Source organism: Manihot esculenta, chromosome 2 (assembly GCF_001659605.2).
Source record: "Manihot esculenta cultivar AM560-2 chromosome 2, M.esculenta_v8, whole genome shotgun sequence".
Classification (NCBI taxonomy): Eukaryota; Viridiplantae; Streptophyta; class Magnoliopsida; order Malpighiales; family Euphorbiaceae; genus Manihot; species Manihot esculenta.
This window is the reverse complement of record NC_035162.2, coordinates 6234830-6256644: the sequence shown is the minus strand read 5'-3', so window position 1 is coordinate 6256644 and position 21815 is coordinate 6234830. Positions and strand designations below refer to the sequence as shown.

The following is a 21815-nucleotide window of genomic DNA, read 5'->3' as shown; positions in this document are numbered from 1 at the left end:
GGAGACCTTATCCAATGACAAAAGGACACAATTTAATAATTGATAAAATGGGTCATTCTATTCATGTACAAAGCAACAAGTAGCATTTCTTCTCCTAAAATATCATGAAATAAGAATACAACCACAGCATAATCAATTAGGTAAATAATCATTTAATGGTTGGTTTGGTTGATGATGATGATGACGATGATGATGATGAAGTCCCTTTCACCACAGTAACTGGGCATGAAGCATTTGTCACCTCGTAGTTACTAACACTCCCAAGCAACACCCTGCCACATCCACAACATCACTGCTCAGCCTCAGATAATCAAATCAACTTATGCATGTTCAGGGACACTTCATCTACTTCAAAATCAAATAAATAATAGTAATAAACTTCTCCCAAGATTGAGTCACCAATTCAGAAACAGAGTATTTGATTTCAATTGGGAAAAATAGCTCATGGGTGCTATACAAAAACAGTAGAAAATGGCCAACAGTATAACTTTTCCAGGATTAATGAAAAAACAGTATTCAACTGGTTTAGCAAAACCAGCCAAATAAAAGTTGTTGGATCTGTTGATCCGGTTTCTAATTTAATTGCCCCAGCTGATCGATTAGGTCTGGTTTTTGGACCAAGAAGTGAAAATAAGAAGGGAGTTACTAGAGCTGAAGAAGAAGAAGAATGAAAATACCTTTTGATAGGGCCTAAACCCCTGCTTCCAATTACAAGAGAATCAAGCTTGAGATCATCCACAGCTTCACAGAGCTTCTCCCTTGGATCTCCCCAGTAAACCTTCGCCGCCACCTTAGCCTGCTTTTACCAATCTCATACATCTTCAAAACAAAACAACACAACCAAAGATACAAAGAAGGACGATGTCTAACTTACCCCTTTGGTGTTGGACACTGTATCAAGAATGTCAAGAACCTCAGGATCATGACTCAGCCCATACTGCTTTGAATAATTGATCTCCCTGAATTCCTCCAGAGGAACTAATGCTGAGAAATTTAACAACAAAATAGTAAATGAAACTATATTTAAATTAAACTAATTAAGAAGTATTTGTAGACATATACGTGATCCAGTGTCTTCAAAAAGCTCCTTCCTGGTATGATCAGCCTTGGGTGGCTGAACTTGGACGAGGATAATCCTATCTCCAGGATCTATCAGATTTTCTGCTGCCCATCTGAGAGCCGCTTTGCTGGTCGGAGAGTAATCCATGCCTATGCCAATTGTGCGTTGTTTTCCCATCTCAGCTATGGCTATGGAGCTGTGCTGTTCAATTTGGATTGTATATATAGCAGAACTGGGAGGTTCTTGAAGGTGCTAGCAGCAGGCTTCCTTCCAATATTTGAAAGCAACAGAACAAAAGGTATTACGACTTTATTCCAAGGTGATAAAAATACTTTTTTTTTTCTCTCGTAGAAAACCAAATGTGGACAAAAGAGAACATGCCCAGACAACAGTTGGCTTGAAAGAGAATATTATTACGAGGAAATTAGTTGTGGTTATTTATTAATGACAGAGTTGAAACAAGGGGCGAGTTGTTGCTGGGTTTTTTATTGATATAATCATATCACCAATATTTTCCATGACTTTGGTAAGGTTATTCAACTATAATTGTGTGAAACAAAGAACAGAAGCGATTGACAGAGTCTAGACTCATTTCTGAATATATGGGGAATAAAGGCCTTACTGCGACTCCCCATCCACTAATCTAATATGATTCTTAATTTTTTGGTAATGAATATGAAAAAGGAAAAGAAAAGAAAAGAAAAGAAAAGAGAATATTTTCATTTATAACGGTTCACCTGCTTTGCTATCTTTCAACTTTTTTTTTTTTGGTCTTTTAACTTTAGCAAAACGATAAAATAAACCTCCACTGTGTAATCCAGCTTAATGATGCAGAATCTATTATAATTGGACACTTCATACGAGCGTTGTACAAGCCTTTTTATTTTTTAAACTTATTCTTAAAATAAATAATAATAAAGATAATATAGTGTATAAATTTACAAAAATTAATTTTTAATAACATATTTTATAAATAATTGAGAAAGCTTTTGTCAATTATCTCCAAATAATTTTTCTACAAGGAAATTTTATTCATCTTTAATCCAACCAAGCTATACTCAACAAAACAAATAATTTCTTACATTATAATTTTTAAGATTTTATGATGAAGGTTTATAGTAATTTCATGATATAAGCTTTTTTTTTCTATTAAAATTTAGCAGAAATTATTTTTTAAATAATAATTATGCTAGATACCTATTCATACTTATATATTCGTGACACGTCACTATTATACTTGATGATCGTCGGGTCTCACCATTCCTGAGCAAGGCCGAATTTCAGAAGACAATACTGGCTCAAAACCCATTAAATCTTCTTTGGACGGCCCGTCCTGTCTCTTCAGCCATGTCTCAGGCACGCGGGGTAAGCTGGGTCGCCCGCGAGCCTAAGTCCGGTGAGAAGAAGTTTAATCCGATGATGTGACATAAGGAAAGACAGCAGGCCTAGTCATTTCGCAACTCTGTCCGCATGCGCGCCGGGACGAATTAAATGGTCGACTGGCGTGGAGAAGGGCTCTAACGTTTCCGTACGTATGGATCTGAATGACAGGGACACGTGGCATTGTAGTGGAGAGAACGTTAGACGTCACTAACAGACAAAGTGAAAGAATAAAAGGGAGGAACATCTTCCTCTTTATCTAAGTTTACACACACTGTAAAATCCAATTATTCTGAATTTAACAACATCAATACTCATTATCTACTTTCATTTTACATTTATCTCTATTATAAGTTAGTTTTATATTTAGTTTTATTTGATAATTTAGTTTAAAAAATATTTATATAAATACAAATTTATTTAGACATCATGGTAAGAATTAGGAAATGGAATAGTCAAATTGATTAGTGAATTTTTTTTTGGTTACTTAGAGAAGAAAAACAGAGAGATTAACTTATGAAATAAATACTAACTATGTGATCACTCAACAACTAATGTGAGAGAAATACAATCATAAATTATAGCCAATCACTTAGTTATATAATTGTATTTTTAATTATTTATAGTTGCTAGCGCTAAATTTAAGAATTTTTGCAATTATAATTCATATATATAATATTTATATTAAGTATTAATAAATTAAAACATATATTAATAAGACTAATAAATCTTAGTACATATTAATCATTATTAATCATAACGTACAATTTTTTATTATATATAGAAATATTTAAATTTTAAATATTTTAGTGTTAAATGGTTTTCAGATTTGATTACTTTCGATGCAAGTTTTCCTCTGTGGTCCCTTTATGGCTCGATACCTCACATTTTTCTCTTTTTTAAATCTAATTTCTTCTTTCCCCTTCCCCATGGAAGATGATCTACTTCAATTGACTATCGATGAAAAAGAAAATGTTGTTGTTCCTATTAAGAGTTCCAGAGATATTCCGATCGTCACTTATGATTTTTATATGATGGGGATGTTTATCACATACAATCCAATCAATTTTCAAAATATGCAGATCTTTTTAGCAGATTTATGGCATCCTTTAGAATGGTATCTATTATGGAATTAGAGACAAAAAGATATCTGTTTCGGTTTTTTTTAATAATGTTAATTTTGAAAATATAGGGAATGGGAGCCCTTGGTTATACAATCGATTCCTGCTTGTTTGAAAGGAGATACAAGGTAATGAAAATTATCTCCATATCCCTCTAACTCATTTTGATTTTTGGGTTCTGATTAAAAACCTCAATTCTGGTTATTATAATAAGACGTTGGCTAAATTGGTCGGGAATTTTATTGGCCACTATAAAGAGTATGATATGAAAAATGTTTCAACTATGACTATGTCGCCGGACCCTATGAGAGTTAAAGTTTGTTTGGACATTCGGTAACTTTTGAAATGGCGGAAGAAGTTTGTTGGAGATGATAGTACTGTGTTTACTGTGAAGTTTCAATACGAAAAATTGATATTTTTTGCTATTTATGTGGAAAACAGGGTCATGTGGAGTCTTTTTATGACTTGCGGCTGAGGTTGAAAAAAGAAGATATCAAGTTTGGTTGGAGTGATTTCCTCAGAGCGCCTGTTCGTTGGAACCAGATACCGACAAGCCTGTAGTTGCGTGATTCCGGCAATTCTGCTCTGCCGGGATTTGTGGCAGAGAAAACAGGGTCATGTGGAGTCTTTTTATGACTTGCGGCTGAGGTTGAAAAAAGAAGATATCAAGTTTGGTTGGAGTGATTTCCTCAGAGCGCCTGTTCGTCGGAACCAAATACCGACAAGCTGTAGTTGTGTGATTCCAGCAATTCTGCTCTGCCGGGATTTGTGGCAGGGTTGACATCAACTAGCAATTTTGAAAACACTAATTTAGCAATACATAATATGCATTTCTCCTTATTTGGCAAAAGTCAACCCATTGTAAATAAGGAGACTGAGGACCATATTATGGACATGGACAAGAATTCTGTGGGTTAAGGCAGTTCTGATAAGCTTAATGAGGATATTGCAACCCGAATAAATGATGATACTAAAAAAATGTCAAGAAACACTAAACATAACGTTGTTACATGTTTTCTTCCCTCTCAATGTGATGCCTCTAGTAATACCCCTGCGAATGTTAATTTGACAGGCAGCAGTGAAGCGACTCATCCCGTCAAAGATCGGGATAACCGAAAGTAATGATCGTCATGTGTTGGAACTGTCGAGGACTCGGCAATCCTTGGACAGTTAATTCATTGAAGGATTTGGTTACTAGTTATAAGCCGTACATTTTATTTTTGATGGAAACAAGAGTTCTTAATTCTCGTATGGAATTTTTTCGTAATTTTTTTATCTTGATGGTTGCTTTTCAGCCAATAGACAAGAATTGGGAGGAGGGCTTTCGTTAATGTGGAAGAGTTATGTGTCTGTTTTTGTGGTTGACTTTTCTTCAAATTTTATTGATTCGGTCGTTTCGGAAAGTAATGTTCAATGGAGGTTTACTAGTTATTATGGGTTTCCGGAATCCCAACAACGACGTTAGTTTTGGAACCTTATTCGAGTTTTATCTCATAGAAGCTCTCTTCCGTGACTTTGTTCGGGAGACTTTAATGATTTATGCTCGAGAGATGAGAAAGAATGAGGAATATTTTTGTCAAATTATCTTATGCAGGGGTTTGATTTTGAATGATTATAAATTTTTGTTAGATTCTAGAACTGATATTTTTGTTAGATGGATTCGTCGTAATATTACTCTAGCTACTCATATTTTAGTTAGAGAATCTATTATGTATAATCGTCTCTCTATTTGGGATGATATCTCTTTTTGATGAAATTTTATTAATACAATCAATAATTTTTTCTTAAAAAAAAACTATTTTAGTGTTAAAAAACTAAAAAGTGACATATAAATAAGTGGTAATAATAAGATTAATAAAAAAAATTATTATTAATAATGATAAAAATATAGTCATCATCACATAGAAATAAAAAGACAATTAAAAAAAAAATTACCTATTACCAAAATAGGTAAGTGGCAAAAGAATCCATTAGAGTGTCACTTGCCAACTTTAAGTATATATATTTAGATATTATATTACATTAAATTATATGATATATAATATACATATGCTTTAAAGAGACGCTAATTCTTTTAGAGAAAGCAATTTCTCGAATTTCTTGATTTCATGTTTTTCTTCTTTCTTGATCAAGCCAAGCAACGTTTTCAATTGGTCTCTCGGCAAAGGAAGGATTCTTTTTTTTTTTTTCTCTCCGTCTCGTTATGATCATTTGTCTTCAGCTTGAGTCGGTTGTAGATCTTTGTGTATAATTTGATTTGATTTACAGATCTTAATCTTTGGCGATGCTCTATGTTTGGTGCTTTTGGTTTTAAAGCTTGTTGCTCAATAGGAAGGGTGCTAAGCAGGCAGCGGAGGAAGGGGTCCAGAATCTTCTCCTATTTGGTTCCTGGTTAGGGTTGGGGTTCTGTGGTTTGGATTAGGCCTAGGGCTGGTCTTTGTATGAGTTTGAACTATTAGTGGTTTTATATATATATTTGGACATTTTTCCAACTGTATTGGGTCTTAACATAATGAGTGGTTTTATATATATTTGGATACTTAACTCTGAAATAGACTAAAATTCTGAATCCATGAGCTTTCATTCTGTTAAGTCCATAACTTGTTACGTTCCTTTTGAGCATGTAATACAACATGCAATTCAAAATAATAATAACAATAGCAATAATTCAAGTTCGGATTTTACTTTTAGTCAACAAATTTCCGTTCTCAAATGAACTCTAAAAGGTAAAAACACATTTTCAGATTCCCAAAGTTTCCAGTTTTCACATGTAGTCTAAAATGAACTAATTATTAGTCCACGAGAGCGAAATGCCCTAAACACGCATTCTACATTTAGAAAAATATTTACCTAAATCCATTCTCATATGATACAACTTCTATGTATTTGTGCCTTAAATAGACCAAGTATACGCAAGAAATTATCTGAAGGTTTAAGATGGAGTAAGATTATCATTGATGGAGAAGTATTATCATTCCCATAAAATTGTGATAACATAATCCATTATCATAAATTAACAAGAAAAATAAATCAATAAACAAAATAATAATAATAATAAGAAGAAGAAGAAAAGAAATACATTCCCATGCTATACCAAGCAAGAAACTGAAATGAAATTCTACATAAATGGCAATGGAATGCAATTTCGAGCTTCCTAGGGACTCGGTGATGCCCTTTTCATCGAAGGCCAATTTCACATATTTGGCACAACCGTAAAGACCATGGGACTGGAGAACTATACATCAACTCTCTATTTCTCTTACCCATCATGTGCTCACATAATATACCAATACCCAAATGAATGCTGCTAAATCAGAACATTTTCACAATGGGTAAACTAACGATTCTGCAAGGACACCTAAGAAGAGGAAGTCAGCATGTCACATCTAACCCACGAGAATCTGTTGCTAGTTGCTACCCAAAAGCATTCTGTATACCCCTTTTTCCAAAGAAGGAAAAAAAAATTAGCAAAAACAAAGAGCAAAATTTACTGGACCTATACACGATTCTGCTGCTCTTTGTTTTCCATCTCTCTCACACTGTCTACTATATGTTGGATCTTCTTTGATAGACTCTCATTATGCTCCTCAATCTGCTCAAATATCAATTCCAAATGCCTTTTATACGTTGCTGCTCTCTTTTTCTCTATAGCTAGCTGCTGCGATAGTTCACGGATCTTATCATGTTCATTCTGCAAATAAACACCAACAGGTTAGTGCAATTTAAAAATAACACGACTAACATCATTTTATGCAATGCAGGTGTTTTTTTTTTTTTCTTTTTTCTTTTTTTATCAAAAAGCAATGCAGGTGTTGATAATTCCACTAAACATCCTTGAAAATGAATTCATATCATAGGCCTTTTTTTACTCCTAAACAAGTTGCCAATTGATATCAGGAAGAGCACAAAATCTTCAAGAAAGACAGCATTTAATACTTCCTGATATAGTATCTATCTAAATAACCGAAACTCATAGAGTGGGTATCCAAATCTCGAAAATGGGTCACGTCCAGATCCCCAAACATTTCCTAGGTTCTCGATACCATGGATCAGACTTGGTCCCACATCAGACTGCTATCTCAAGTACAGTCCCTGTCCCCAGAAGACAACATCTTATCCATAATAGTCTTAATACAAGATTCTGTATCCTACTAAGGGAGGTCTCCTAGTTCTAATAGGAGTCAACCTAGATCTCTTAAGCCTATCAGGAGTATGTATGCAACACTTATATATCGGCAGTCTCCAGTTTTAGCATCTCATCTCAATTCACTTTCCTTTATCTCTCTTCAGAGCCATTACTGACTTAAGCATCAAATGTTTTGTCCATCAAACCACCCAGTGCTCTCATTGATTTTGTAGGTCTATACTCGCATTAAGAAGCTAGAGCAACATCACTTCCCAACCAAAACTCTATAAAAAGCAAATTAACTAGTATGTCAACAAGAGAAGACAAGCATGCCTACCTTCACAGCTATTTCCTAAACCACCATACCATTGACAAAAGATATTAACTCATGCAATGAAAAAAAATACAAATACCTATGGTTTTATGGAACTTGCAATGTAATGTGTGACTCCATTTTCATGGATATGTTCATAAGGTTTTCCAAATGAACAAAAAAAAAAAGGTTTGATTTCACATAACAGGAGAAAAATTAAAAATGGAAAAAAAAAAACTTGAAATACAAGCATGAGACAAAGTCTAAAGCTGTATTACAAGGCAGCCACATAAATCATATTATACACAAAACAGGATTGATCAAGATCAACAAAAGCTTATTATCCTTATGAGATATAGAATCCTGATTAAGACAATACTCCCATTAGTCAGATTTCTAATAAAGCTCAAAAAATCTCAAAATTCTAATACCCAAAACATAAGGACCCAGCCATTCAAGCAAAGCTGGAATTACTAAAATATCAACAGCTTCAAAGACCAAGGATGAATACTTAAACCGCCAGCTAATTGAGTACAAAAGTAGATCATGATTATAAAAGGCATTGTTATGTCAATCAAAATAAAATTTATCTGATCTTTCATCTTGCCTTTCCTGGAGCTTGTTGTTGTCCACATAAATTATATACATGGTAGAAGTGTCACAAGAAAGATGAAAGCTAACCACTTCCAATTACAACATATAAGAAAACACAATCACATTCAGATGATCCCACAAACATGTATCACAAACTAATGAGGGAATTCTCCACATGCTAGTCAATATTCACTATGTTCTCAGCATCATGACTGTAATAAATTCAACAACCTAATGAAACTTAGCTTGACTTATTCCATTTCTACAGAGAGCCTAACCCAAAATATCAAGATAATTATATTAAATTCAACAAGCTAATAAAACCCAACTTAACGCTTATTTTTCAAGCAAGAACCTGGTCAATAATACCTAGATAACAGTGTTTGTAGAATCAACCATACAATCGCCCTCAACAATATAACCTTAAGGACAATGACTATGCAGTGTACTGATTTTTGAGCTACAGGATACTGAGGAAAGTAGCATCAAACATAAAGTTCACAACTCGGCATGCATGCTACAGGTAGATATGACTGAACCATTATAAATGCCTTCACATCTAGTGTAGAAATGGAAAACAATTTAAGCCAACATCCTTTTTCCAGATTGAATTTCTTAGAAAGGATTTAAAAAAAAGTAAAGACAGGTGAAAAAAAAAAGATCTATGGAAAGTGATGTGGTTACTCAAAAGTGTTTAACCTACAAATAACACAATCAAAAGGATAGTAATGGAGACAACCTAAGGCTGTTTTATAGGTTCTTCAGATTTCATTGAGATTTTCCAAGAAATATTGATTCTAGTGAAATCCTATAATGAGTATTGTTCAGAGGAGATATAGTCCAATCATGTTAACTGTGTAGTTGGTTTTTGCAAGCCTTCAAATTTCATGTACACTTTTTTCAGGTAACTCAAGTTCAAATTTTTCACACAACTCATGTACTATTTTCTTCCAAGGAGCTCTTCAAAGAGATTATATAACAACACAATACCAAGTCTACATAACGGGTGAGCAAGCACTAACCGGATATTGATCATAAATGCAATCCCTTCGGCCTTTACCAGGTGTCAAAGGATGAGTGTGTTCCTTAACAAACTTTGTAACAACCCATTTACCAGAACTTACTTTCCTCACCAAAATCATTGCTCTGCAGCCAACCCTCGTCTCTGCCCTTTGTCTTACAATTTTTTCACGCTTGTCAGGCATTCTATAACCCTCTTTATTACAAACAAGAGCCCGACCAATGGCAGATCCATCACGCCTTGATCGAGAGAGTTTGCTTACACGGATGATGAATCCCACACGTGTAGCATAAGCATTGTAAAATGCATGGGCAGCTGCTTCAGATTCAAATTCCTGTCCCACATAGGGCTCATCTGCTGGGACTGTTCCTGCAGAGGGCACTCCATCCAGGATTGCATCCTTACCCAAAGACTGTTTATCCACTTTATCATCCTGATCTTGTTGAAAATCCTCGTCAGCAGAAGTTACACCAATTTCACTTTCATCACAAGCTTTGCTATCTTCCAACTCAACAGTTCCCACCATGACACCATTGGCATCACCATTTACCCCAAACTCCACTGCAATAATAAGCAGTTATTTCAATTGCACATACCCATGGCAGAGCTAAATTAACAAAAAAAAACAAGGCTATTGGCGTTATCTTACACCCAAAAGAAAAATGGGGAACAAGAAAATGTTCATCCTTATATTTCCTGTAATTTGCACATCAAGTTTAGATGGAATGTTTTTTCAATTTTATCCCATCCATCATCAGCCAGACGGCAAATCTTTAACCTATAAGTGGAGAAAAAGAATTCAAATATTCATCCTTGTCCCAACAAACACAATGATGGTTCATTCCTGTATACAGATATTGCAGTCCTGAATTATTTAGCAAGGATAGACAGAAACAACTCTACAAATGAAAATTGGCAGTAAAATTGGGTCGGAAAGAAATTCGATTAGATGACGGTATTGATTTGAAATTGAAGCTAAGAACTCCAATCCAATTCTAACTCTGATACAATTGAAAATCACATTTTCAGTGTTTCCACTGAATAAAGAAGTAAATGTTGGAAAAGAAAATTCTTCAAATCAGCATGTTCTACTCCCAAGTTATTTGAGGGAAAAAACCCACATTAAACAACAAAAGTTACCCGAAACCCAATTATTCTCTAACAGCCATTAGACCCGAACCAGAAAATTTCAATTAATCCGGTAGCCATAGAATAACTACAAAAAAGCAAGAGCCACAGAGAGAGAAGGAAAGGTTGGGAAGCTTACTATTGACGGGCGGAGGAAATAGGAATGATGCGAGCACACCAACTAATGGTTAATACATATGAAAATTAAACAAATAATTATCGATTTACTGACGATGATGGAAAAGAGGGAAAAATGCCACACGAGGTTAGACAATCACCGGAGGTGATGAGAGTATCACCAGCGACGACAGAGAGGATGTAGGTGATGATTGTGGATGAGGAGAAAGGAAAAGGTATTCAGGTGAAGGGGACGGCCAAATCGTTGGAGTTGATCGCGACGTCCGTAGCTAGGAGTTGGGCTCTGTGAGTCGGTAACTATCCTTAATGTCGATTCTGAGTTTGGGATTAGGTGATTAGGGTTCAGACGTGGTCTAGACCCTAGAGGTGAGAAATAGGAAAAGAAATTCTGAGGGGAAATGAGTGAATGGATGGGGAAGGAAAAGGAATGAAAAGTTTTTGGTCGGATGGAGAGGAGGAAGAAAAGATAATTAGGGGTTTGCAATTACTTAGTTAGTTGCTGAATTAAAATAATTAATGGGTTTTAAGTAATTGGCATTGAAATCTATAGAAAGTTACAGATTGTAAATAAAAAAGGAAAAACAAAACCCAATGAACTAAACTCCAAAATTAACAAGAATCAAATAAAATCCAAGTGTAAGGAAAATGAGATCAAATCAAATTAAAAATAAATAAAAAAAAGAAGAAGTTCAATATAAATTTTCCATTTACCATTATTTTATATCGAACTATAACGGAATTTAATATAAATTCTAACTCAAATAAAAATAAATTTAATAATTATTATTAATAATAATATCAACACTTATATAATTAAGTAAAGTGTATATAATAATAAATATTTATATGCAAATATTTAATTTAATAATAATAAAATTAATTACTTTCTCTCTCATCATTTTTATTTATTTTATTTTTTATATATATTAAAAATATAATTTTTTATTAATTTTTTAATTATAATAATTTTAAATGTATTAAATTTTATTAAATATTAAAAGTGTTTTAAATTTTTTAAAATAAAATAAAATTATAATAATTAATTTATATATTATTATATTTTAAAAAAATAAATAAATAAAAATTATAAAACGAATAAAATATATGATTTCGGGCGGTTCATAGCCTTATTTTATACTATACAGCATTTGGGTTGCAGTGTTAACAAACAATCAACAACTGTACATAAATAAACACTTTACAATGTTTGTAATTCTCTTCAAATCAAACAATCAAAAAAAAAAAAAAACTGAACAGCATCAAAATAAAAGCAGGAAAGACAAATAACCATCAATAAAAAAATATTATATATTCAAACCCATCATAGAACTAAACTGAAGAAGAAAAAGCATAAAGTGTTTGTAACCCATCAATGACCATGCAACAATAATCTCAAATAGGTAACAAGGAAACTTCGAAGGACAATTGACGAGGGCGTGGCAATACGAGGGTAGCAAGGCGAGGGAAGATTTGTGATTGAGGTGGTGCCACTGTGATTCTGACATCATGGCTTCCTGTTTTTTTTTGTGACGGAGGTATGATTTGAGACTGAGTCAACTTTTACTGTTGTGAGTCAACTACGCGAGACTGTTTTATGTTGATGCATGACACTGCATGAGCAAGGTAGACTGCTTGATAAGCTGAAGACGAAAGGATTATGAGACGCTCTAGACTCAGGACGGGGAGGAATAATTGAAGGGAGCGACAGAATTATAAAAGGCCCAATTGAGTATGAAAGCATGATAGAATTATATATAAATTAAATTATTTTTAAAATATTCAAGATTTAATTAGATAAAAAAAATTAGTAATACAGAGAATTGTTTTCTTATTAGAAATTATGGATTTACAATTAAAAATAATTATATTTTATCAATAGAGTCTAATAAACGTGGGTAGTTTTTTTTTTTTTTTTTCCCTAAAGTAAGCTGTTCCTTTTTATCAATAGAGAAAATTATTCAACATTGTAATGTGAAGGTGTTACGCATGCTTTATTTATTAAAGGGAGTATGCATTTTCATGGGACGAACATTTTTCATAATTTTATTGAATAATAAAATAAAATAAAAATTGGGCATATATATGAATTTTTTACAAAGAACGTTTTCTATAATTTCCTTGAATAATAAAATAAAATAAATTTTTAGCATAAATATGAATTTTTTTACAAATGATTTTGGAAATAAAAAAATTATTATTTTAAAAAATAAACGTTTGAGTTATTTGTTCAAAAATAAAAATTTTATGTCAAATAATCAAGTTGAGACACAAGGATTTGATTGCATATCTAACAACAGCAAAGGGTTTAAATGCATTTTGCCTTTATATGCACTCTATATAAATAACGGCAAAGGAAAAACTGTTATGCAAAACCCTAAAAACCAGAGTTTTGAGACATCTTCAATTCCAGGTATCAGAGAGAGAAACGGATCAGCAGCCGCCAGCTACCGTAACCGGACTTCCATTGAACTGCACCGACCGACGGAATTCACAACCAAATTTCCTTAACTGAACAGAAAAATGGACGGAGCCCAAGCGGGGCTGTCACTGATAAAGCAGTTGGCTTCCTGCGACAACAAAAGCCGAAATAGATCCCTCGGCGTCCTCCTGAAGACCTGGCTCCCATCACAATCTCAAATCTCCGACGATGACATGAAGAAGCTTTGGAAAGGCCTCTTTTACTGCGTCTGGCATGCCGATAAGCTGCCCGCCCAGAGTCACCTTATTGATCGCCTCTCTTCTATTCTTCCTCAGCTCCATCTCCCTGTTTCTGTTCAGTACTTTTCTGTGTTTTTGCTCACTATGCGCCGCGAATGGACTGGTATAGATGGTCTCAGGTTAGACAAGTTTTATCTATTGATTCGTAAATTCATGCACTTCTTTTTCCTTCTCTTGAAGAAAAATTCTTGGGATTTGGAGCTTTCCGCTCGTTTGATGAGTGTATTGGTAGAGAACACCTTTTTGGCTGATGATAAATTATTGGGCAATGGTGTCAATTATCATATTGCTTCTGTGTTTCTTGAGGAGCTTAGACCTTTGCTTCCGCTGAGTAAGGAAGTGGTTGATGTTCTACTGGGGCCTTTTGTTTCCATTATGGGAAAGATGTCCGATAAGATCCTGTTGGGTAAGATTAAGAGTAATGTGTTTGATTGGTTGTTGAAAATGGGAAATAAGCTTTTGGAGATCAAGAAATCAATGGTTGACGTTGATTCTGGGGATGATGCCTTTGTGTTAGGTTCAATAGCTTTAGCTTTCGGATTTTCTGCCAAATTTTATGAGTTGGGTTCTGCAGTTGAGTGCCCTCAGGGGAATAGGAAAGTTTTATTCGGTTTGCATGAGCAGTTTTTGAAGTTAGAAAAGGATTTTGCATCCTTGGGGATTGATATTTCCTTACCTGAGATCAAGGAAGACACTGATGAAGATGAAGTGCCAAATTTAGTTCCTCTTTCCACTGGAATGGAAGGGGCTGGTTCTGATACTGATATGGCAAATATGTCTGGTAGCAAGCGTTTGAAAAAATGCAAAAAGGGGAAGAAGGCATCGAGCAGCAGTAGAAAAAAGACCAAGAAGCAGAAGGATTTAATTTCTGATTGTGACACCGAGGAGGATGATAATACGGTTGTGCCAAATTGTGGCAAGTCAAATGAAGAAAGCAATCATGATTCAAATTTGATAACATTTAATGAATCTGTGATATCAAACCTCCAAATGCAGTTTGAGAAAGTTGCTACAGAAGTGAACTTGGATAAGAACGTTGGAAGTGCTTGTGATTTTCTTGAAGTCTCTGGAAATGGTATCGTCTCCAAGAAAAGGAAGAGAGCAAAAGGTATGGATAAGCAGCAATCTGATGATCCAGAACTGAGAGGAGAGGTAAATGATAACAGTGGTGCAACTGTAAAGAGTACTGAGAAGAGTGCCAAGAAAGTAAGGTTTTCCATGAAAAACAACTTAGTGTGGAAGCCTCACAGTCCTTTGCCTCCACAAAGTTTGAGAATACCTCCATCTGTGACCCCTCGAGGAAGTGCTCTTAAGAAAGGGATACCTCCAGGTCCCATTAGGGAGATGCCTGCAACTAAAAAGGCTAAACAGAAGGCCAAAGCTGTGAAGAAGAGTCGGAAGGTAATAATTGGTGTTGCGCCTGCTATTAAACGCCTGAAGAAGTTGAAGACTGTTTCCATCTAGATAGTTTCATGGTCATCAAATCACTTACTTTTGTTCATCTCATGCTCTCTTCTGTTGGTAACCTGTCTCAACTTTGAAAATTAATTATGCTATTTGATTTCTTCTGTTGAGTGAAAGACAGATGATGCAAATGATTGATTGAGGAATCTCCTAACTGTTTGATCCATTTTCAATTTATTTATTTTTCTTGAGCTCCGCCTTGAATTATCATTAACTGTTTGATCCATTGCTGGCAACTCTATTCCATTTGAGAAAACTGGTATGGTTTGTATTGGAGAGCAGGGGATTCTTTTTCCAGGAGTGCTTTAATGGATTGAAATTAATATGTAATACGGATGCTACAAGGATTTTGCTTTTTTGATCTTATATTGGATGATAATACTCTGAATTCATCAATTAGCTTCCAATGAGTGTTATTCTTGGAAGATTGCAATCGTAGGGATCCCAATAAATTTTGGGCTTAGGGTCCTTCATTAGCAATAACTTTTAGCCAAAATTGTGTTCTTCCTATTTTTTTTAAAAAGATATTTTTTAAAGAATATTTTCAACAGCACAAAATATCTTCCACTACACACTGAAAAAAAAAGTGAAGGTGCTTCCACTTTTCGTAGCTCGACTTTCCTCAGAAGTTGCTTGATTGTTTGATGGATTGCTATTGAAGATGGTCATGGAATGTGTGTTTTCCAGAGATGAGATTCATTATCTGTAGAAGAAGAAGAAGAAAGGCGATCCCCAGAACAAACATAAAAATCTAAGTAAAAGTGCAGCAACTTTGGCAGGTCAATTTTACTCCCATATTGTGTGTTTTTTATTCTCTGGTATATTATAACTACAACTCTTTATTTGGGGCGGTAGCAAAACTAAACGTGTTCGTTATGACTTGAGAGAGAGTGACCGCACTAGAACTTCCCCATGTTCTTTAGGCACCAATAGAACAACCCGATCTAGATATTCATATTCGATACTGTTGGAATTAGGAAGCTTTACTTCTGCTACGTTGTATTTTTCCTTTTTTATTATTATTTTTAAATATACCGTAGCACTCCCAGATTGCATTCGAAAGGTAAGGAAGGACTTGAGGAGATGTGGCTAATAAACATAAATCTAAGGTTTTTATTATGACTAATTGGTGTCATCAAGCTTTTTAAACGCTTAAACACTGTAAAATTCATATCCTACGTTCAACTCAAGCTTGTTCTTCACCAATTCAGAAACAATAGCACCGAGCCACTTTCTTGTAACAAATAGCGACTCTAGAGACCAGAGCTGCATTTCCTGCTCACTCTAATATACGATATGCAGACAGCTCCCAAAGCTGCACGCCTCGGCATGCTCAAAGAAAGAAAAATAAATAGATTAAGAATGACCAAATAGGAATCTCTCAACACAACCACTAGACTAGCAACATGTCTGAAGTTCTCTACAATAGTTGTCTTCCATGAAGCATTAAACAGAATGTAAGGGATGGAAATGGCAAATTGCACGTGACAGTATCAATATCATCCAGCATTCATATGTTACTATGCCTACAGAGAATAAAAAGCTCATGAAAGTGATTGTTTTTTTTTATTTGAACCATTAAGTTAGTCAGCTTGAAAACCCAAATGATACATCTGACTGAAGTGCACAATCATCTATTGTATAACTATTTCCAAGTAGAACCACCAAGCCTAATAACCTCTTCACCACCATTATCCCTTCGAGGTACTCTTTCCAGAGCAGCATCCCCTTTCTGATCACCTAAGTCACCATACAAATCCTTGAGCTTTGCCAAATTGCTAGATGCAGACGTCTTCTCCTTGCTTACATCCTTATATGGACTAGAAAGACGATCAAATGATGCCACACCAGTTTGCAAACTTCGGCTTCTGCTTCGGCTGCGACTCCTGCTTCGGCTGTGACTTCTGCGAGAGCTGCTTTCTCTATGGTGCCTACTTCCTTCACGACTACTCCTTTCATAGTCCCTTCTGCTTTCTCTCTCAGAATACCTGGACCTACGATCATAATCATATTTTCGCTCTCTGTCCCTGTCTCGACCCCGATCTCGGTCAAGGTCCCTGTACCGATCTCTTTCCCGTTCCCTCTCCCGATCACGGTCCCTCTCTCGATCTCTTTCACGGTCCAAATCCCGTTCACGTTCCCTATCTCTTTCCCTATCCCGATCACGTTCCCTATCTCGGTCTTTTTCACGGTCCAAATCCCGATCCCGATCTCTGTCCCTGTCTGAATATTCTTTATCAGAATATTCACGACTCTGGCTGCGACGACTACTGGGTGATCTTCTAGGGTCATCACTAATTCTATCATAAGAGGGTGGAGGTAATGTGCGACGAACAGGTGATGAGTCCCTGGTTGATGCGCGATGAGGAGCACGCTGACCAAATGAGACTGAAAGAGCAGCCTTCACAGATGGCGGTCGCCGTGCAGTGTCATCAGATCCATGGCGAACGGAATCCCCTGTTGCACCAGAAGGTTTGGTGGGAAGCTTCACCTTCTCAAGATTAGACACAATCTGCCGCAGTACAGGAACTGGAATGCGGGGAAAAAGGGTATCAAAGTAGTACTACAAGAGAAAACATGTCATATTAATTCCTTTTGCCTAAATAAGTACAACACAATATGAAACTAGTACAAAGGCATATCGGAAGCTGATTGCAGCTAACCTGTCCAAGAAGCAAGTCACGCACATATACACCCATCGTACACTTCCGTCCATTAGAACCCGGAGAGAATTCCTGAAATATGATATCACCATTAGAACAGATTATAACAAAAAATGGTAGACATTCTGGAATATTACAGATACACACAATTATGTTCTCATGAAGTTTGTGCGAGGATTAGTTATTCACAGTTGTAAGAATTTATATATACCATACAGTTCTAGTGAAACATAAGCACATAAATACTAGGTGGATAGGACTAATAAGTTAATTGCTTGTACACAAGTTTAACAGGAACTACTATGGATTGCTACATTAAAGATGCGTTTTCATAGTTGCTCAAAGTGACACAGAGCCTAAACCATTAAAATTAATCCTTGAGGTTGGAATTGAAATATTATTTAGAATAATATTGATTCCTTGCAACTTAATATATAACTTGCAACCCAATAAATTATGTTATGGCTAAGAAAAACGACAGGCTAAGATGGAACACAACTGAATGAAAATTAAATGGATGATAAAACACCAAACAATACAAGTATGTGGATTATGTGAAATATAAAATAAACAAAACTAAAATGTAATTGTGATTCTGCATAATACTACAGACATGAGATCTTCATAAGCAAGACAATAAATACATCTCATAACATATACCACTTCTTTATGACCATATCATAAGAGTGTTTTTCCCTTTGGCCAATAGGCGTTTATCTGAAGCGAGGATGAGGAAAGCAACAGTTATTCTCATGGATTTGGATTCAGATTTCTTGGGATCTCAGGACTTGTGAAGACATAAAAGAAAGGTGCTTGAAATTTGTAAAGCAATCACAAAGATGATCATAAAGTGGGGCATCCAAAATGCCACTCCAGCACCACCCCAAAGGCTTCCCAAAAAAAATCTTATGGATGAATATAAACTGCAAATTGTGCAAGGCATGAGAAAATACCTCATCATCTTTAATATATGGTTCAAACCAATTCCATAAAGTCTTTGGATCAGCAGCATATCTCAAATAGAGAAATCCAACCTGCAATCAAACTTCAGGGCATCAAACTGTGTCACATGCTTAATATTAAAATTCTGTAACTCAGCCTACAATAACAAGTAAATAGCACAAATCAAGCACAAGTTACTGCTCAAATGGGATAAAGGGAAAAGGAAAAAAATGTACATGCAGTTAGTTAAAAATTGAACCTCTAAAACTTTGATGTCAACAAAATACAAAATACTTATCCTTAGCTTCAAAGAACTGAAACAGTGCAATGACAGGACCTGGGAGATGCACAAGGGATGTATACTGGTTCTGTTGTTTACATATTCCCAGAGAAAAGAATATCAGACTAAATCTAGGAGTGAATCAAAAAATGAGACACCTCAAACCTTGGTTTTCCGTATATCTGCTCGGGAAAGCAAAGGCAGTGTTAGGTGGGAGTTTGAAAGTCCTAGCAACTCAAAGAAACAAGGACACCTCAAACTTGTTTTGTAGAATCTGCTATAAAAAACAAGGGCATTATCATGCGTGTATATATGTACTAGATCATCAAAATAAAGACTTTCAGATGACCAAAATCAGATGTATTTGTCCATTACCTCGTTAGCAAACAACCTCTTCAGTTTTGAATAGTTCACACTCCGGCAAATCAACAAATATGATAAAAGTGTCATTCAAATTGCAGCAAATTCATAAGAATATGACTCATGCCATAAATACAGATCATTGAACAAATAAGAGTGGAAAGTCCCATTGAAAACTTTTATTCTATTTATGTAATTGAAGTCAAGCATAAGTACTAGCACAAAACACAGAATACCCACAAAGACCATAATAGTAATCACAAGAATACTGAAAAATTGATGTATACATAATTACTGGTGTCAAATTATTAGCTTATTGACTTGAATAACATAGAAAATATTGTCAACATGGAAACATTTAATAACAAAAAAAACTTGGTCATAATAAACAGCAGCGGAACCTTCCCTTTTACTTGCAAAAAAAATTAGGGGCAGAAGGGAAAAAAGTCAAAGAGAAAACCAGTAGTTGAAGAAACATGAACACAATCAAAAAGAAAAAGAGACAAACTATTGAAACTTGAACCATGAACTGGTGGTTGGAATCCCAAATTTACAATGCACAAACCAGAGAAAGCGTACAAGCAACAACAAAAAGTAAAGAAAAGTGAGAAGTTTATTCAACAAAATGTTTACTTGCCATGTACCATAATTATCAAAAATGAAAACACAAAAGCAGTTTGCAACCCACATCAAACAAGTCCAAGTAAATGTAATTTTGCTTCCACTCTAAAATATGAAAGATGCTTTATAGTTAATGTTAGTTTCCATTTTGCATTCTCAGGGGATATTAGATGCAGATAAATTAAGAAAAGACAAGAAATTTCTTTTGTATCTGTATAGATTACAAACATTTATGTCAAATAATTGTTAGGCAACGATAATTGCAACAAAAAATTTAACAAAAAATTGTCAGTATTAAAGAAATAACTAAAGAGTGGAGAAAACAACTTTGAAACTTAAAGGTATGTGCTAATCTGAGGCCAATTAAGAAAATCACAGGAACAGCATCTGGAAAATGTTCACGTTCCACATGCCAAGACTCTTTGGAATATTAAATAAATGTTCACCATACAAGAACATATTAAATTATACTATTAACAAATATCAACCAATATTGATTCTCCACCCAATGAAATCACTAACAACTAGAAATTGAAGTAGGGCATGGCAAAATTACCGCTCTGATATAAGGAGAATCATTGTGCTTTAATAAACCATGCATTTGTTTGACTGTGAGTTTCATGGTAAAAAACTTGTACAAAAGACAGAAAGCAGTTGACGGCCCCCGGCAATTTCCAGTCATCCATGGCTCCACATGATCAACTTGATTGTATATTTCATCTATTACTTCATGATACGTTTTCAACCGATAAAGCTCCTTGAAATAATCCGATGACAGAATGTTCATACACAGAACCTTCTCTAATAGCGAGTCAATGGGCTTCCCACTTGTCTGTATCTCCATAATTGATTACTAATGCACTCCTAAGATTTTAGAGTCCAAATGAGAATCTGTAAATATCTCAAAAATGTTAGTTATTTAAACATAATAAGAAAAAATGTTCCGTTTTCTCGAAAACCCATAAAACCCAAAACAAAAGACAGACAAAGCCGAGTTGCATGATAAAAAAAAAACAGCCGAGTTGCATCTTGAAAATTGAAATACAAATAAAATGAGCACAAGAATTAAAAACCAAGCAAAATTCGAATTCGTTCTGCTGACACAGTGAACAAAATAGAGATAAAACAGCAACTCAAGCAGGTAAAATATCGATTCCATTTCTTTACGATGACTCAAAATCGGTTTCTGCTAAGAGAAGAGGGAAAAACCCTAAAATGCGACAACAAAGGAAAGCGAAATACCTACCGAAAGAGAGGGGACAGAATCCGAAATCGAATCGAATAAAAGAGCCGCCAAAATCACGATCTTCCTGAAGCTTAGTGGTTTGGTTCTTCCGCTTTTTGGCGAGCGGCAATCAGAAAATCAATTGCTCTGAACAGAAAACCTAACGCCGAAACGAGCAACGAGAAAGAGAAACTTTGCCCTTTCTCATCTTTTATTTATTTTATTCTATTACTAAAAAAAATGCCCCTATCAATAGAAGAGAGAGGAGGCCCAACCGGAGCATGACAACCCGAAAACCTGGCCCAAAATAAATGAAGATTCCATATCGAATGTTTATTATCTTTTTTTTTCTTTAAAAAAAAAAATCAAACTGAATATTTTTCTTAGCAGGGAATTAAGGGTCTTTGTTCCGTAAGAAAAATGAAGTGATAGGGAGGGTAGAAATCATTCATATCAAAAATTTTTAGATGAATTCAATGAACGATAAATTCAAACAATAATAAAATGAGTTTCATATATTTTTTCATGTGAATCTACTTATTTGTATATTGATCTAAAATGGATCGATTTAGGTAAATATTCTCTATTCACGTATTTAAAAAAAATAAATAGTAAAATTGAAAAAGTGCATTGGTCAACTGTATGCGTACTTCCATTTTGA

At 34.9% G+C, this 21815-nt stretch overlaps 4 protein-coding genes across 14 annotated transcripts; 1 reads left to right on the top strand and 3 right to left on the bottom strand.

Annotated features, from left to right (window-relative positions):
• Positions 1-15: 15 nt before the first annotated feature.
• Positions 16-1380, bottom strand: LOC110609212 (universal stress protein PHOS32). 2 transcript variants are annotated; one of them, XM_021748640.2, is made up of 4 exons: positions 1063-1380; positions 875-984; positions 678-796; positions 16-292 (listed from the first exon to the last, which is right to left on the bottom strand). In XM_021748640.2, the coding sequence occupies exons 1-4, from the start codon at positions 1235-1237 to the stop codon at positions 238-240; spliced, it is 459 nt and encodes a 152-aa protein (XP_021604332.1). In that variant the 5' UTR covers positions 1238-1380; the 3' UTR covers positions 16-237. The 2 variants fall into 2 exon arrangements, with proteins under 2 accessions (XP_021604332.1, XP_021604331.1); XM_021748639.2 differs by having other exon boundaries at positions 16-272; positions 1063-1371.
• A 5230-nt stretch (positions 1381-6610) lies between these two features.
• Positions 6611-11387, bottom strand: LOC110610154 (protein FAR1-RELATED SEQUENCE 6). Of its 2 annotated transcripts, XM_021750033.2 has the most exons (4): positions 10883-11387; positions 10265-10393; positions 9617-10176; positions 6611-7252 (listed from the first exon to the last, which is right to left on the bottom strand). In XM_021750033.2, the coding sequence occupies exons 3-4, from the start codon at positions 10139-10141 to the stop codon at positions 7058-7060; spliced, it is 720 nt and encodes a 239-aa protein (XP_021605725.1). In that variant the 5' UTR covers positions 10142-10176; positions 10265-10393; positions 10883-11387; the 3' UTR covers positions 6611-7057. The 2 variants fall into 2 exon arrangements, with proteins under 2 accessions (XP_021605725.1, XP_021605724.1); XM_021750032.2 differs by lacking the exon at positions 10265-10393.
• A 1831-nt stretch (positions 11388-13218) lies between these two features.
• LOC110609654 (ribosomal RNA processing protein 1 homolog) lies at positions 13219-15254 on the top strand. The gene has a single exon (XM_021749404.2). It carries the CDS (start codon positions 13402-13404, stop codon positions 15061-15063), a length of 1662 nt encoding a protein of 553 aa, XP_021605096.1. The 5' UTR covers positions 13219-13401; the 3' UTR covers positions 15064-15254.
• Positions 15255-16401: 1147 nt separating this feature from the next.
• Positions 16402-21376, bottom strand: LOC110608602 (pre-mRNA splicing factor SR-like 1). 9 transcript variants are annotated; one of them, XM_043954049.1, is made up of 6 exons: positions 21172-21373; positions 20486-20820; positions 19114-19222; positions 18680-18760; positions 17727-17798; positions 16402-17626 (listed from the first exon to the last, which is right to left on the bottom strand). In XM_043954049.1, the coding sequence occupies exons 2-6, from the start codon at positions 20506-20508 to the stop codon at positions 16709-16711; spliced, it is 1203 nt and encodes a 400-aa protein (XP_043809984.1). In that variant the 5' UTR covers positions 20509-20820; positions 21172-21373; the 3' UTR covers positions 16402-16708. The 9 variants fall into 9 exon arrangements, 8 of the variants coding, with proteins under 8 accessions (XP_043809984.1, XP_021603563.1, XP_043809982.1 ...); XM_021747871.2 differs by having other exon boundaries at positions 21176-21373; XM_043954047.1 differs by lacking the exon at positions 19114-19222 and having other exon boundaries at positions 21172-21372.
• Positions 21377-21815: the final 439 nt, after the last annotated feature.